The sequence below is a fragment of the Herpailurus yagouaroundi genome, unplaced genomic scaffold (genome assembly GCF_014898765.1).
Source record: "Herpailurus yagouaroundi ecotype Mexico unplaced genomic scaffold, PumYag 139, whole genome shotgun sequence".
NCBI lineage: Eukaryota > Metazoa > Chordata > Mammalia > Carnivora > Felidae > Herpailurus > Herpailurus yagouaroundi.
This window is the reverse complement of record NW_024412394.1, coordinates 75,440,170-75,457,797: the sequence shown is the minus strand read 5'-3', so window position 1 is coordinate 75,457,797 and position 17,628 is coordinate 75,440,170. Positions and strand designations below refer to the sequence as shown.

Genomic DNA, 17,628 nt, shown 5'->3' with positions numbered 1-17,628 from the left:
TATAAAATTATCTTCAAACATGTTAATGGTTATTTTTCAATACATATTTCACATTCAACAGCTTCTAGGGGTGATTGTTGGCTATCTCCATGCCAAAGGAATAAAAAAGAGTGTTTACACCAGATTCAATGGTATAATCATAAGGATCTGAATTACTCTCCCCAGAGATACACGCTCCAAAGATTTCAACTGCAATTACCAAATAAAAAGTTTTTCTTGCACTGATTCTTGGAGGACTTGTTTTCTTGCTTTAGCTATTTGAAGTTTAGACAGAACATCTCATCTGACCAATTGTGGTAGTTTTCTTTCCTTTCTTTTCTCTTTTATTATTACTAGAGTTGTTTGTGTTTACTATTTTTATCTTTCTTGTGACACTTTCCCAAAGAACATACATTTGTCTGTAATTCCCTTGGATTTCTGAGGACTAGCGTTACTGAGGACAGCTGCATCAGGCCTTTCCACGGTCCAGGGGTATAAGGGATGTTAACAGAAATTCAAATAGTGAGCAATTGTACATTTTGCCTATACATGCGTTTCCTATCTCCTGCTGAATTCACGTAATTTATGCTTCTTTGTGATTTATTTATTCATTTTGTTTGCTTTATTACTGCAAAATAGAAAAGCAAGAGTTGAGGTTTTGAATTGTGTTATGATGCTGTAAGTGACAAAAAGTTAATTTAGTCATGGCTCATCATTCTTCTAGATGTCTATAAAAAAGGAACCCAGCTATATTCCAAGCTACATATGGGTTTTTGCATGCTTACCTTGTCTGACCGCTAGTGTGGTGGTATAGACCAAGAAAAGAAGGATGTAATTGAGGAAACTCTGGAAGACTGGTGTATTGGCATGGAAATCTTCTGACAGGTACTTGCTGGTCAAGCCAATTCCACAAATAAGAAGGGATAACACCTGGCCCAGAGCCACAGAGATTAACATCTCCCTGTAAAAAATAAAGGAAACAGTGAAGATCAGCAGGAAGTCCATTGAAACAATAACAGTTAAAATTTATTGAGTACTTGTGCCATTCACTAGGCTAGGTGCAATAAACAGTATATGTTTTCACCCATCACAGCAACCCTATGAGCAGGGTGCAATTATTAGTGAGGTTTTAAAGAGGAAAAAAACAACAACAAAGTTTACAGGAGTTAAGGAATTTGTTCACTGTCATGTAACGAGGAAGTGGCAAAGCTGGGATTTGGGACCAAATCTCTCCAAGTGATCCTGGCTTCTAGCCACAGGACTATGGAGTCTTGGAGGAAATTAACATTGTCGGTGATGCCCACCATAGCACTCACTAAGTGTTCAGAAACCCGACAGAACACTTGCACGCTGACAAAGAGGCACCGTACTGTAACCTTATCTTCAGGTTCTCATACCAATAATGAGAGACTCTTTTGTTTATAGATTGAAATCTGGGATCCAGGAACACTTAGGGGAAGGGGCTGTACAAACCCCAGAAAATCCAGGAGGACCATATCCTCTCCATTCCCAGATTTGGATCTTACTTTGCTCTAGTAAAGACTGACAAGCATTAGTCTTCACTCTCCTCTACACAAGATACTATTGCTTCCATGTTAAAAAAGTTATTCATGAAGCAAATTTAGTTACTGAGGTGATATAATAAAACATTTCAAATTCTGTAAATATTTTCTGTGGCTTTTAAATAGGCATTGAACAACACTGTAGTAAGGACTAGGGGCAAGAGTCAAGGGGTTCACTATGCATAGAATAAAGTGCCCATATGGGCTTTATGATCACGTAAATCTACAGGATCTGACACAGGAAGAGCCCCTGGAAATATAAAGGAGGCTTCTGCCTTCCCCAAAAGTCTCATCTGACTTTCCTGGTTTATTTATAGAAACAGCAATGTAAAATAAGCAAAGAATATTATCTCTAAACATAAAAAAATTAGTCAGAGGATATGTGATGTTACATATTTCCTCCCCCGTGGCAGATGTGAATCCATCTTTCTGGAAGGGGCACAGAGTCCTGGACAGATACCTTAGTGGTGTCTTGCTTAAAACAAGAAAAAAGAATGGGGTGCCGGAATGGTTCAGTCGGTTAAGAACCCAACTCTTGGGGCGCCTAGGTGGCTCAGTCAGTTAAGCGTCCGACTTAAGCTCAGGTCACGATCTCGCCGTCTGTAAGTTTGAGCCCCACATCGGGCTCTGGGCTGATGGCTCGGAGCCTGGAGCCTGCTTCCGATTCTGTGTCTCTCTCTGTCTCTGCCCCTCCCCCGTTCATGCTCTGTCTCTCTCTGTCTCAAAAATAAATAAAAGTTTAAAAAAAAAAAAAGAATCCAACTCTTGATTTCAGCTCAGGTCATGATCTAAGGGTCACGGAATTGAGCCCTGCATCAGGCTCAGTGCTGAGCATGAAGCCTGCTTGAGATTGTTTCTCCCTCTGTCCCCCCTCCTTCTCTCTCTCTTTACATTAATAAAATAAAAGAGTAAATGTCTAAAAATTAAGAAAAAAAAGAAAGAAAGGAAAAAGAAAAAAGAAAAAGGCATCTATCACATTTTGGTCATTCCATTTGTTTCAATGAGGAGGAAAACTGGAGCAAGGCATGAGGGCCCATAGAAAAGGCTTTCCTGAGGATAACCTGTAACATACTGGTAAAGGCTTCTCCTTGGTTGCCCTGTTTCCAGGTATTGGGCCTGACCCCTGAACTCAATCTTTATAAAGGGATCAAAGAGATATTTTTACACGTATATTCTACAATGTCAGTCTGCTGCTTAGAATCCTACAATGGTACCCTATAAAATGCAGTGATCTATAAGGCTTATGATACATGATCCGGAAACATGGCTGCCAACATTTCCTCTCATCCGTCTGCATTCATGCTCTTCCTCCCAAAGGGAGATGGGATCTACTTCTCCTTTTCTAGAAGCAGAGCTCCTCTTGTGACTTATTTTGACCAACAAGATGTAGGGGTAAGGTTGTCATGTGACTTCCAGACTAATCCGGAAGAAGCTCCACAGCTTCCACTTTTCTCTCTCTGCAGATACAGCTTACATGTAAAGAACCTAGGTTGCTGAATATTGAGTCACCATGTGTAAAGAAAAAGAGAAACCCAGCCAGCCAATGTCACCCCAGCTGAAGCCCCAGACATGTAAGGGAGGGTCCTGGATCCTCCTGCCCCATTGGAGCTGTACCAGGCTGTGCCACGTGGAGCAGAGATGAGCCATCCCCAGAGACTGTTGCCCAACTGGAGAACTGTGAGAAATAATGAATGGCTATCGTTTTAGGGCATAATATTTGTGGTGGTTCATTATGGAACATCAGGTAATTGAAAACAAGGCCCTACGTGCCTTCCCTCCACTCTTAATACCTCTGGAGCTTTACTTCCTGCTTTCATTTCCCCATGAAGCCAGAGCTCCAGTCCGACTTACACCTCAACAATAAGTCATAGTCTTCTTTGCTGGCATTCCTTTGCATGTGTTATTATTTCTAGAATGTTTTTCCTGCCTTTATCACTCTGACTCCTATTCGTCTTTTAAGATTTGGCTCATATGTTACCCCCTTTAATAAGTCTTACCTGTCCTGCCTTCCCTGGGTTGCTTCTCCTTCATTTCTATATCTTGTATTATAATTACTGATTTTACCCCCTGTTTCCCTCTGCCAGACAGTGAAGTCTATATAATGTTCTTTATTTACTGCACCTATTGCTGGACAATACCATTCAGAAGAAGTAGTGAATGAAGAATTCAAAGACGGGGCAGAGGCAGGCCTAGGCAACACTGAACAGTTTTGCCGAATTGAAAGCATGATAAAAAAGAAAGGCAGAGGTAAAGAGAAGTACCAGAATTAATTCAAAAGTTTTTAAGCCAGCCTAACAGAGAAGTGTGATACCCACTAACAAAAATCATGATAAGGAGTTGGTTTGAGTGGAAAGATAACAAAAAACTTTGGTATATTGAATCTGAGCTGCCAGATGAGCTTCCAAATGATCCAGCAGTATTTGCAACAAGAGATAAGAGTTGGATAGGGAGAACAACCAGGAGATAAATATGCAGAAGCTATACACCTAAAAGTGATGGATGGCTCAAGTACTAGAAACGGATGATATTGTCAAGGAAGAGAGAATAAGAAGTCTAGGAAAAATCCTTGGGGAATCCCCACATTGGGGTTAAGGGAAAAGAAGAGGCACATCATTGGAGTCAAAAGTGGTTAGAAGGTTAAGGGGAAGACAAGGAAAGCTCTTGCTGTCAGGGAAAGCAAGGGAACAGAGACTTTCATGGAGAAGGTGGTTGTAATACTGAATGTTGCTTAGAGGACAGAGAGAATGTGTACTGGGAGAAGATAATTTGTAGTCACTGCTAGCCTTTGAAAGACCAGTTTTCGCAGAGTGGAGAGTAGCAGAGCAATACTGGTATTATGGAAACCAAGGAAACAGAGAATTCCACAGAGGGAATAGTTAGCTGTGACTAAATGGACAGGAAGTCCTAAGATATAAAAGTGCTGACTTTGAAGAATTTTGGAGAATTCAAAGAATTCTTTGAAGAAGTCTAATCTAGTCACCACAAAACACAATAATTATGATGAGAGCTAAAATAATAATGTGTAAAATGATTTACAATTTAATTTAGAGTGGATTCATGATTATCCTCTCATGAGGTCACTCTTGATTATTTGCATAATAACTTACACCCTGAAGTGGAAAAGAAATAGGGAGAGTTACAACTAATCGGTTGCTCCCAATGCTGAGTATGTCGACCAGAAAAGAGTGGGTATGGAGTATGTCTCCTTGAGAAAATAAGGTTAAAAATGGCCACAGCATGGGAATTCCTACAGCTGCTTAAATTATAACCATCGTATTCAAAACCTTGGCAATATCCTGTTCCTTTCTTGAACAAAATCAAGCCACCAAAAATAACTGATTACTTATGTAAGGGAATCAAATTTTAGTTTTCTGATGTATATGTACCAGTATACTATAAAACAGCCTTCTACATGTCAGGCACTATATACTCAAAGATGAGTAAGACGTAGTCCTTGTCATTGGCGAACTACTAACCAAGACTTTGGAGCTGAGTTCTCAAATAACTTACTACAAAATGAGGCTAGTTACGGTGCAATAACAATAATAATTCATATTTAATAAGTTCTAAGCCTGTGCCAAGTCCTGGGCTTTAGCTTTATATATACTATCTTATTTAATCCTCATAATAACCTTATAAGGCAGGTACTACTTTTTGTATTTATTTCTTATAGAAATGTGCTGTCACTGGGCACATTCTGAAAGCTTATGGTGCAATGAATCCACTTGCTAGATATTAATTTACTTTTTATACTTTTTAAAATACAGTATTGATTACACTAGCATTTGAATTAATAACCCTTTAAATTAAAAGGAACGGAAACAGTAGGCCCTTAATACAGAATAACTGTTTTCTAACAGAAAACCTGTTTCCTAAATATTTTGTACCTATCTGTCCACTGCATATATAATTATACATTCACAGTATATATTTCTATTAATTTATACTTTATAAATATATCAACATAAATATGTAGATATTTAGAGTTTTATAGATACACACATATACCATAAATCAAATTAATAAATATTATCTCAAAAAGCATTGTTTATTATCTAATAAATGCAAGATATTATGCTACACACAGAATAGTATGATGAATAAGCATGTGTCCAGATCTTAAGGAACTCAGTTTCAAGTAGAAATAGGGCTGGCTACATAATTGCAGGCCCTAGTAAAAAATGAAAATGGGGGTCCTTTGTTCTAAAAGCAGGGAAAAATGTGATTATAAGCACTTGCAAAGATCTCTCCCTCTCAACTTGTCTTTTTTTTTCTCATTACTTTTTGACCCCTTTGCCTCCTTTCTCTCAACACCCAACCCCCGCAGCTCTGACAATGACCAATATGTTCTCTTTATCTATGTGCTTGTTTTTTTAATAGATAAAAAAATTCCACATATGAGAGATCATACAGTATTTGCCTTTCTCTGTCTGACTTACTTCATTTAGCATAATGCCCTTAAGATCCATCTATGTTGTCGCAAATGGCAAGAATTCATCTTTTTCATGGCTAAATAATACGGCCCACACCACAATACACACACCACAACTTCGTAACCACCCATCCATTGATGGCTTATGGTTGTTTCCATATCTTGGCTATTGTACATAACACTGCAATGAACACGAACATGAACCTAAGGGTGCAGAAATCTTTTCTAATTAGTGTTTTTATTTTCTTCAGATAAATACCTGAAAGTGGAATTGCTAGATTATATGGTAGTTCTATTTTTATTTTGCGAGGGGAACTTCCCTGTTTTCCACAGTGGCTGCACCAATTTACATTCCAACCAATAGTGCACAAAGGTTTCCTTTTCGCCACATCTTTGCCAACACTTATGTCTTGTCTTTTTAAAATAATAACCATTCTAACAGGCATGAGGTGATACCTCATTGTGGTTTTGATTTACATTTCCTTGATAATTAATGATGCTGAATATCTTTTCATGTACCTGTTGGCCATCTTCATGTCTTTGAAAAAATGTCTATTTTGATCCTCTGTCCAGTTTTAAATAGGATTGTTTGTATTTTTGACATTGAGTTTTATGAGTTCTTTATATATTTTGGATATTAGCCCCTTATCAGATAGATGATTTGCAAATATTTTCTACCATTCTGTAGGCTGTTTTTCATTTTGTTTGTAGTTTTCTTTCCTGTGCAGAAGCTTTTTAGTATGATGTAGTCTCACTTCTTTTTGTGTTTACTGCTTCTGCTTGTGGTGTCAGATTGAAATAAACCATCACCAAAATCTGTGTGAAGGAGCTTACTTCTTATGTTTTCTTCTAGGAGTTTTATGGTTTTGGGTCTTATGTTCAAGTCCTTAATGGATTTGGAGTTAATTTTTGTGTAGAAGATAGTGGTCAAGTTTCGTTCTTTTGTCCAGTCTTTCCCCATTGTATATTCTTGTCTCGTTTATTGTAAATTAGTTGACCATATATGTGTTGGTTTATTTCTGGGCTTTCTATTCTGTTCCACTGATCTATGTGTCTGTTTTTATGCCAACACCATACTGTATTAATCACTAAAGCTTTGTAATGAAGTTTGAAATCAGGACGCATGATGCCTCTAGCTTTGTTCTTTCTCAAGATTGCTTTGGTTATTGGGTTTTTTTTTAATTGTTTTTTTTTTTTTTGTGGTTCCACACAAATTTTAGAATTATTTGTTTTATTTCTTTGAAAAATGTCATTGAAATTTTGATAGAGAATGCACTGAATCTGTACATTGTCTTGGATAGTATGAACATTTTAACAATATTGACTCTTTCGATCTATGAGCACAAAATAATCTTTCCTTTTATTTGTGTCTTCTTCAATTTTATTAATGTCTCATAGTTTTCAGTAGAGGTCTTTCATCTCCTTGGTTAAATTTATCCTAGGTATTTTATTGTTTTCAATGCAATTGTAAATGGGATTTTTAAAATTTCTCCTTGTGATAGTTTACTATTAGCACAAAGAAATGCAACACATTTTTGTGTATTGATTTTGTAGCCTGCAACTTTACTGAATTCATTTATTAGTTGTAACAGTCTTTGATGTAGTTTTTAGTGTTTTCTATATATAATATCATGTCATCTGCAAATAGTGACAATTTTACTTCTTTTCTACTTCAGATGCCTTTTATTTCTTTTGCTTGCCTAATTACTCTGGCCAGGACTTCCCATATTGTGTTTAATAAAAGTGGCAAGAGTAGGCATCCTCGTCTTAGGGGATAAGCTTTTAGCTTTTCACTGTCGAGTAGGGCTTGCCACATATGGCTTTTATTACGTGGAGTTATGTTCCCTCTACAGCCACTTTGTTGAGAGTTTTTATCATAAAAGAGTGCTAAATTTTGTCTAATGCTTTTCCTGTATCTATTAATATGATCATATGAGTTTTCTCTGTCATTTGTTAATGTGGTGTATCGCACTGATATGCAGATGTTGAGCCATCCCTGCATCTCTGGAATAAATCCCACTTGATCATGGTGTGTAATCCTTTTAATGTACTGTTGAATTTGGTTTTCTAACACTTTGTTGAGGATTTCTGCATCTATGTTCATCAGAGATATTGGCCTGTAATTTTTTTTTCTTCTGACATCCTTGTATGGTTTGGTATGAAGGTAATAATGGTCTCATAAAATGAGTTTGGAAGAGTTCCCTCCTATTTTTGGAAGAGCTTGAGCAAGGACTGGTTTAATTCTTCTTTGAATGTTTGACTGCATTTACCAGTGACGCCATCTGGTTCTGGACTTTAGTTTGTCGGGAGGTTTTTGATTACTGATTCAATGTTCTTAGTAGTAATTAGTCTGCTTAGATTTTATATTTCATCATGATTCAATCTTAGTAGGTTGTATGTTTCTAGGAATTTATCCAATTTTCTAGTTTGTCCAATTTGTTGGCAGATAATTGTTCATAGCAATCTCTTATGATCCTTTGTATTTCTGTGGTATCACCTGTAAAATCTCTTTCATGTCTAATTTTATTTAAGTTCTCTGTCCTTTTTTCTTCATAAGTATAACTAAAGGTTTGTCAATCTTGTTTATCTTCTCAAAGAACAACCTCTTAGTTTCACTGATTTTCCCCATTGCCTTTTTGGTCTTTATTTCATTTATTTCTGCTCTAATCTTTATTTCCTTCCTTTCCTTCCTTTATTTCCCTCAAGCTTTGTTTATTCTTTTTCTAGTTCTTGAGGTATAAAGTTAGGTTGTTTATTTGAAACATTTCTTTTTTGAAGGTTTTTTTGAAATGTCTTTCAAAAGGTTTTTTGAGACAGGCACTTATTGCCACGAACTTCCTTCTTAGAGCAGCTTTTGCTACATTCCACAAATTTTGGTATGCATATTTCTGTTTTCATTTGCTTCAAGCTTTTTTTTTTTTTTTACTTTTTCTATTTCTTCATTGACCTGTTGGTTGTTCAGTAGCATCTTGTTTAATCACTACATATTGGTGAATTTTCCACTTTTCTTCATATAAAAACTTTCTACTATTGGAGTCAGGAAAGATGTTTGATATGATTTCAATCTTCTTAAATTTATTAAGACTTGTTTTGTGGCCTAACATATGATCTATCCTAGAAAATGTTCTTTTCTTTTTTTTTTTTTCTCAGTTTATTTTGAGAAAGAGAGCACGAGAGTGAGGGAGGGGCAGAGAGAGGGAGAGAGAGAGTCCCAAGCAGGCTCCATGCTCAGCACAAAGCCTGATGTGGGATTTGATTCCACGACTGTGAGATCATGACCTGAGCCGATACTGAGAGTTGTATGCTTAACCAACTAAGCCACCCAGGTGCCCTATTCTCTTTTTTTTAATGTTTATTTACTTATTTTGAGAGAAAGCATGAATTGGGGAGGGGCAGAGAGAGAAAGGGAGAGACAGAATCCCAAGCAGGCTCTGGTGCTGTCAGCGAATAACCCTACTCGGGACTCGATCTTATGAAACTGAGATCATGACATGAACCAAAATCAAGAGTCAGATGCTTAACCAACTGAGCGACCCAGGCCCCTTATCATAAAAAATATTCTAATTGTACTGGAGAATAATGTGTATTCTGTCCCTTTGGGATGGAATATGCCAGATATATAACTGTTAAGTCCATCTGATCTAATGTGTTACTTAAGGTGAATGTTTTCTTATTGATTTTGTCTCCAGATGATCTATCCATTGATATAAGTGGGGTATTAAAATCCCCTATTATCATACTGGTGTTTGTTTCTCCCTTTAGGTCTATTAGTATTTGTTTGGTATATTTAGGTGCTCTATGTTGGGTGCATAAATATTTAAAAATGCTATATCCTCTTGTTGGATTGACCACCTTATTATTATGTAATGCCCATCTTTGGGTCTTATAGTCTTTGGTTCAAACTCCATTTTGCCTGACATAAGCACATCTACTCCAGGTCTCTTGTGATTTCTATCTGCATGGAATATCTTTTTTTGTCTCTTCGTTATCAGTCTGTGTGTGACCTTATATCTAAACTGAGTCCCTTATAGGCAACATAAAGATGGGTCTTATTTTTTTTTTAACCAATCAGCCACCCAGTGTCTTTTGATTAAAAAATTTAGTCTATTTACACTTAAAGTAGTTATTGATAGGTGTGTACCTATTGCCATTTTGTTAATTGCTCATTGGTTGTCTTCACAGTTCTTCTCTGTTTCTTTCTTTGTCCCTGCTCTCTTCCTTTGTGGTTTGATGACTTTCTGTAGTGGTATGCTTATGGTCCTTTCTCTTTACCTTTTGTATGTTTACTATAGGTTTTTGCTTTGTTGTTATCATTAGGCTTACATAAAACTGCTTATGACAGATATTACTATTTCACAATTAAATTTTTATAGATAAGTAAATTGATGCTTAGAGGGGTTAAGCAACCAGCCCAAGATCACAGAGCTAGCATGGGGAAATGGGGAAGAGTTTGGATGGAAACCAGGTTATTTGACTCAAATTCCCAACATCTTAATTACTATGCTATACCACCCTAGGCTGCCAAAAAAAAAAAAAAAAAAAGAAAGAAAGAAAAAAGTGGTTTCCCTCACAAAGGCAGAGTGCACAGTGCTAGAAACCTAAGTTGCTAGGTTCCAGGAATATTCTGAGTAAGGTGAAGACGAAAAAAGCCAGCCAGAATGACTAATGAAAACTCTTCCACTAAGACCTCTATAATGTATGCCTTTCAACAGAAGGTCAACACAGGCTTACGCTTGTTTCTTTAGCCAAACAAAGCAGCAAATCTCCAGTAGTCGGTTTTTGCTTTTAATTAGTGACCATGTCATTTAGCTGCTCTGGTATGATTTGATACAGAATGCAAATTATTGTTTTATCGGTCATGCTAATAAACGTGACTTGTAAAAACAGGAAGGAATGGAAGGAGCCTTTCACTATGAGTTCTTTCCCAGCCACAGAAAGCTAAATACTATAGCTAGTGTAGTCTACACATCTGTTACCAGAGTCACCAAAGCAAAATATGTAAATAAATACAAATATAAAGAAATCTAGATGTTGACCTAGATAATAAACTCTGTTAATTCCATCTCCACACCCTTGCCATTTTCATTTCATCAAATTCTCTTGTGTTGTCTTTAACCACCGGACAAATCCTTTTGGTGATTTGTTTCACAGAATGTTCTCCCTACCACTCTCTCTGTTTTAGGATCTTTTCAGTTTATTTATCATCGCCTTATCCCTCTGAACTATACTTTTTCCCATAGGTAACCACCACAGTAGATCTGTAGTCCCTTCACCTAACTCTTCATAATCTTAAGACCTATCTTCCCCAGAAAGTCTCCGTTTGGTTACTCCCTGCTCCCTGAAGCTGAGTTCAGTGCCCTCATCTATATGCTCCTAGCTCTATTTTTATAGTGTAACTCATAAGCTACTGAAAAGAAGGGAATGTATTGTATTCGCTTCTATGTTCCTGGTGCCTTGAGCATTGCTGGGTGGAAAGGAAATAGATGCTCAATAAACACAGAATGAATAAACATGTTTATGAGAGAACAAATATTTGTAAAGAAAAAGGGCAAAATCCTAGAAGATTTGAAAGATCACTGCTAATCTTGTCTTGAAAAACTACTAGTTTTGAAAGACAAAGCAAACCTTGTTTTTACTGTATTCCATTTTCCAGTTAGACACTGAGATTAACAAGCTATTTCTTGTTGCCTTTCCGAACAAGCCTGGTAAGGTGCTATCTTGCAAAAATGATGCTAAATATGGTGCTGAGTGGAATTCTGCACAGGGAACTGTTGGTTATTCATGCAATATATAGAATAACACACCAGATGCATCCTAACATAGGAAACACAGGTCCTATAATTTTAGTAGCAGAAATTGAGAGGAGACTATTATACACATTTTCATCTTCTTTGTTTATGCATTTAAAAGGACATCCTATCCACTTTAAATTCAGAATGACTAGACAATGAAAAATGCATGAGTCTCAGGAAAAATAGTGCTGCTGGAAGCTGAATACCTATTATAATACAGCTTATATTCATAAAGACTGACATAACCATTACCACAAGCACTTTATTCTGTTAAAGACATAGATTTTAGAACCCTGTGAATCAACTTATTACAAATTAGATATTCAAAATAATAAGATTTAAAATAAAACATGAATTGAATCTTGTTTTCTTCCCTCAGTTATAAGAATACATTCTTTTAAAAGGGTATGAAGATTTTCAACATAGTGTTATATAACCATATTGCTTTGTAATCCTTTGGCATGAGAGTGAAATAATTATGTTATCATTTTGAATCAGAGCACATCAACCTTTCTGTAGAGACATCTTCATCTGATAGCTATTCTCACACAAGCCATGTTAGATTTGGGTCAACATATGAATTCAGATATGCATACATAAAGAACACTTAGGTAAACTCCCCTGACTAAAAACAATTCCACTTGAACATGGGAGAAACGTGTGTTCTACTATGTTCTGTGAAAAGATTCATGGTTTCAGAAGTTAGGACATTGGCTTCCTCAAGTTCTTTGCTGTAAGATTTTATCACATTTAAGTGTTAATTAGACATATGTAAGATCATTAGGCAAGAAGCAAAAGCACCTGCCTACAGGCTTAACATTAATTGGAGTGTCTTTCCTTCAGATTCTATATTCATGGAGTTTAATCTGTTCTCTGGTTCTGGGGTAGCAGGTTTTGGTTTGGGTTTGTTTTGGTTTTTAGAGGAAACCAAGTAAGCCACAAAAGCCCTCCTAAACAATATTTCAGTGAGTCTATGAGGCACTAAGTGTAGGAGACATTGGAAACTCTACTACGAGAGGATGAGTCACAATTGTGCATGTAAATTACATATTGCATTATCTAGAGAAGTGGCACAGAAGAGTAAAAAGGCACCAGAGAGGGATTTACAAGCTCCTGGCTTTTGGGTCCCACTAATTAAGCTCCATAATCTTGGACATCTTCTACTTTGGGTTTTGGTTCCTTCATACAAAGTAAGTATATTATAATTGGTGAGTGTTTAGACACCTCTTATGCTCTGCCTTCAAATCCTCTTGGTCTTACCATCTCTAAGGTCTCTGGTCACTTACTCTAACTCCAGTGGTGGCTTCACCAACACTGCATAGACTACAACCAACAATACATGGGCACAGCCCAGTGGCCCAATGCCACATGCCCATTCTATATACCTTGTGCCTTCTACCTTGGGGATTCCACATGGATGCTGAGGACCAGACCTTGTGGGGATCTGCTTGGTACTCACTCATCAGCAGCTGGGAAATACGGGGAAATTATTACAGTTGACCAGTAGGAAACTATAGCAGACAGATAAATTCTTCCTTCTTTCTCCTTCACGCAGACTGTCCTGAGAAGCAGTCACTTCTACAGTTCTCTGAAGAGATCCTTCCTCACAAGATGCTCTGTAGGGTACTCTGTGCCCTTGTATGAGCTCTCCTTCCATCCCTTTCTCATGCCTGCTCCCTATCTTTAAAAACAGTAGCAGCATATAAGTCTTTGCTTTCTGGGTAAATCAGGCTAAGATAATTAGCTTTAAATTTCCTTCCATTCCATAATTCTGACTTACTTTTAGAAGATGCTGGTGTATAGTCATCAACTCTTTTTTTTTTTTTAATGTTTATTTATTTTTGAGAGAGAGACAGAGACAGAGCGTGAGCAGGGGAGAGGCAGAGTGAGAGGGAGACACAGAACACGAAGCAGGCTCCAGTCTCCGAGCTGTCAGCATGCGGGGCTCAAATTCACAAATCATGAGATCATGACCTGAACCGAAGCCGGACGCTCAACCAACTGAGCCACCCAGGCACCCGTACAGTTATCAACTCTTGAAATTAGCGTCTTCGATCTTAAAGTCCATTCCTTTTGTGTATTTGATTAAACTCTTCTGTAGCTGAGTTACCAGCAATGTTTACTCATTGATTATGTGCAAACTCTGTGAGTTACAGGATCAGCCACTGAGAAATAGATGAGTCAGTAGCATTTGCAAAGACATGCTAAGTTCAGGTTATGAGAAAGGAATGTTTGGCCCCTGCCTCCAAGAAACTTACAGAGATATGGAACATAAAGACAAAACTATACAGATAGAGAACATAAAAATACCTAAAAACTCAAGTAGGTTTATATAAAATTACTTGAAGTTATTGGGATCATTCTAATCTTAAAATTAGACAAAGCAAATCTGGAAGGGTTTCATGGAGAGCATAGTTTTGAGCCTTTCATTTGTTTGTTTGATTTAAATAATGGAAGAGATGTAATTTGTCATTGAGAAACTGGCATGCCATTCCAGGAAAGAGAATGTTGTGCTGTCTCAGAAGCAGAGACTGACATACGGAAATTTGGGTCACAAGTGAGAATCATAATAGCAGAGATGGATAAAAATGGGTAAGCAGCAGCAGAACCTACAGCATGGGATAGAGTTTTAATTCAGCAGGAATTGTTCTTTAGAATTTCTGAGTAAGAGGGGTGCCTGGGTGGCTCAGTTGGTTAAGCATTTGACTTCAGCTCCGGTCATGATCTCACGGTTCGTGGGTTCGAGCCCCACATCCGGCTCTCGGCTGACAGCTCAGAGCCTGGAGCCTGCTTTGGATTCTGTGTTTCCCTCTCTCTCTCTGCCCCTTCCCCACTCAAGCTCTGTCTCTCTGTCTCTCAAAAATAAATACGTGTTAAAAAAAAAAAAAAGAATTTCTGACCAAGAGAAATAAGCTCCTGCCACAATGTCTCGAAATTTCTCTGCTCATTGAATTAGTCAGAACCAAATCATGCTTTTATTATGGAGAAAAGTTTCAAAAAGATGCAATAAGAACCAAATCTCTTTGTGTAAGTGTTGACACCCTGAAACTCCATTAGCTTCATGGTACATCCACCTCTGACTTAGGCACACACCCGACTTTCATCCTAACATTGCAAACCGAAAGTCTCACAATACTTGCTTCTTCAAATCATCAGCATGGCTTTCTATGCATCTTTCAAAAATATTTGGTGACAGAAGAATGTTTTAGTCTGTTGTCACTTGTTTTTCTTGTGATTATAGCTATCTTTACAGTGATAGGAAGAATTTCCCCAGTAGTATAAGGATTTTGATCATTTATTTACTAAGTATGAAATACCAATTGAGGTGAATTAAATAATTATTATTACATTTAATAGAATTTTTAAGAGTAATGGATTGAGGACTTTAACATAACCCTCTATCAAATCTGCAAAAGTTACATTAATGTTATGGTTGTTTAGTTTTTACTTGCTTGCTAAGATTGTGTCAGGTAATACCTTAAGGCACAATGTACACTTAGAGAGAAGCCCATCCTTAATAAATGTACAAGCAGATTCATATTTGAGATTATCTTATTGATATTACGAATTTTCATTGGTATTTTGTTTCATATGATTAGATTTCACTGTGTTTGTGTTTTATTTTGCAATGTAGCTGATGAAGAAGGGTCAGATTAAGAATAAGAGAAGTTTCAGGGTGCCTGGGTGGCTCAGTCAGCCAGCTCACTCACCCGACTCTCGATTTCAGCTCAGGTCATGATCTCACGGTTAGTGAGATCGAGCCCCGTGTCGGGCTCAGTGCTGACACGGAACCTACTTGGGAACCTCTCTCTCCCCCTCCCTCTGCCCCTCCCTCTGCTCATGCTTTCTCTCTCAAAACAAATAAAAATTTTAAAAAAAGAATAAGAGAAGTTTCAACTGAGTAAATTTTTCTTGTTATTTATTTCTGCCACACTTGGGTATTATCTTTGACTCTGGGGTTTTGTGCAGGAATCTTTTAAAACAACAATCTTCTTTGTGAAATTTAGTTAGTGATATAATCACTAGATCCTTGACTAGACCCACATTAACTGAGTGAAGTCAGGGGGCTACCATGAAACCCCTCTGAAAGCAGAACATCCACTCCTCGGCCAAAGAATCTCATATACCTCAAAACAGTTGACTGTCTAAAGCAGCATCACCAAAGACCACATATTACTTAATTCCTTCTACAAGAAATGTCCAGAATAGGCAAATCTACAGAGACAGGAAGTAGAGAGTTGCTTGCTTAGGGTTGGGAAGACGGGAAGATAGGGAGGTTTTACCAAAAGAGTATTAGGTTTCTTCTTGAGGTGGTGAAATGTTCTAAAATTGACTGTGGTGTTAGTTGCAAATATCTGTATACTAAATACTGATATACCAAAATCACTGAATTGTACACTTCAAATAAGTAGATGGCATAGTATGTGAATTACATCTCAATAAAGCTGTTATTAAAAAGGAAGAAAGAGAGGGAAGAGAAGAGGAGTAAAATAGAAAAGCAAAAAAGATAAGGAAAAGAAAAGTAAAATTATTCAGCAGGTAAGAAAAAAGTTCAACCATTTCGTTTATAAACTGAGTGCACCGGGGGTAATTTATATATTAAAAATTAGTCAAGCTTAATTACTTACTTATTTTTTTTCCATGTATAAAGTAAAGATTTTTTTCTTTTAAATATAACATGATAATAAAGTTTTCTTCCTGGATCCCAGGGAATCATTTTGTATTCTCCCTTAAGATGTGTACTCTCACTTTTATCGACTTAAAGAATAAGTTTTTAATCATTAGCTTGGAAAGTAAGAACCTTTGTCATCTTCCTCCAGAGAATCAGCATGGTGTCATAAAAAGAAAACATGTCTGGAAAATGGATCCTGCTCTGCCACTAGTCACTGAGACTCATTTTGTTCATCTATAAAATGGGGATAATAATACATACCTCATAGGGCTATCATAAAAACTAAATGAGATTGTTTATGTAACTGTCTGTCTACTACAGTATCTGGCTCATGGTAAACGCTCAGAATAATAGCTCTTAGTACCTTTTGGTACATTTTAGAAGTATCATACTCTTATTGACTACTTAAATCTGTAAGATTGCATTATGATACATTTAGAAAACACTACAGAAACTATTGCTAGCATGCATCTCAGATTTATTTTCACAAGTTCTAACACTTTTACTCCCAAATTTTGAAAATTTAAAGGATTCTTGAACTTTAGAAATTGGGGAAGGAAAACAAAAAAGAAATGAGGAATATCAAAGAGTCTTCTGTGACATGACTATCAAGAAATTAACAGATCTGATTTTTAATAGGCATTTTGACTTGACCTTCTCACACTTGCTAACATCTTGGAGAAGAGAAAAGCAATGATGATATTTTTAGGCTGACTGTGTTACTGTTTTTTTTTCTTTATGCATTTTTTAATGACTTTGACATTTTTCATTACAAAATGCTTTTAACCTTGCATTTTTAATTATGTTAGTGAAGGCTGACACCAAATGGCAAACATTTAACTTTAAAACCTACTGAATAAATAAAAACAAAGAAAGTACACAAGTAGACTGGTGACTCACTTTCTTTTAAAATAAAGACTCATGTCAAATTCCATTATTTTGTCACATATTTACCAAATTTGTATGCATGCACTAGAGTGAATTTGAAGTAGAGCAAATTGGGAAAATTAGATTCCACTAAGTGCTGAACTTCTCTGCACACAATTAAAACCTGCTTGAAAAATGTATAATCAACTGAGATCATCAATTATGCTTTTACTTGGAAGAATGTGCAGGGAACTCAGGATAAAAAGGTAGGGAAGCCAGGCCTCATTTTAGAAGACAAATATATCTGGCTTTTGCTTTCAATCA

The 17,628-nt window shown here is 36.8% G+C and overlaps 1 protein-coding gene across 1 annotated transcript in view; it reads right to left on the bottom strand.

Annotated features, from left to right (window-relative positions):
- Positions 1-17,628, bottom strand: part of SLC35F1 (solute carrier family 35 member F1) — a 412,962-nt gene that overhangs the window by 157,859 nt on the left and 237,475 nt on the right. The window contains exon 2 of the mRNA XM_040474484.1: positions 765-940. Within this exon, the coding sequence (XP_040330418.1) occupies positions 765-940 (176 nt within the window). The remainder of the gene's footprint in view (positions 1-764; positions 941-17,628) is intronic.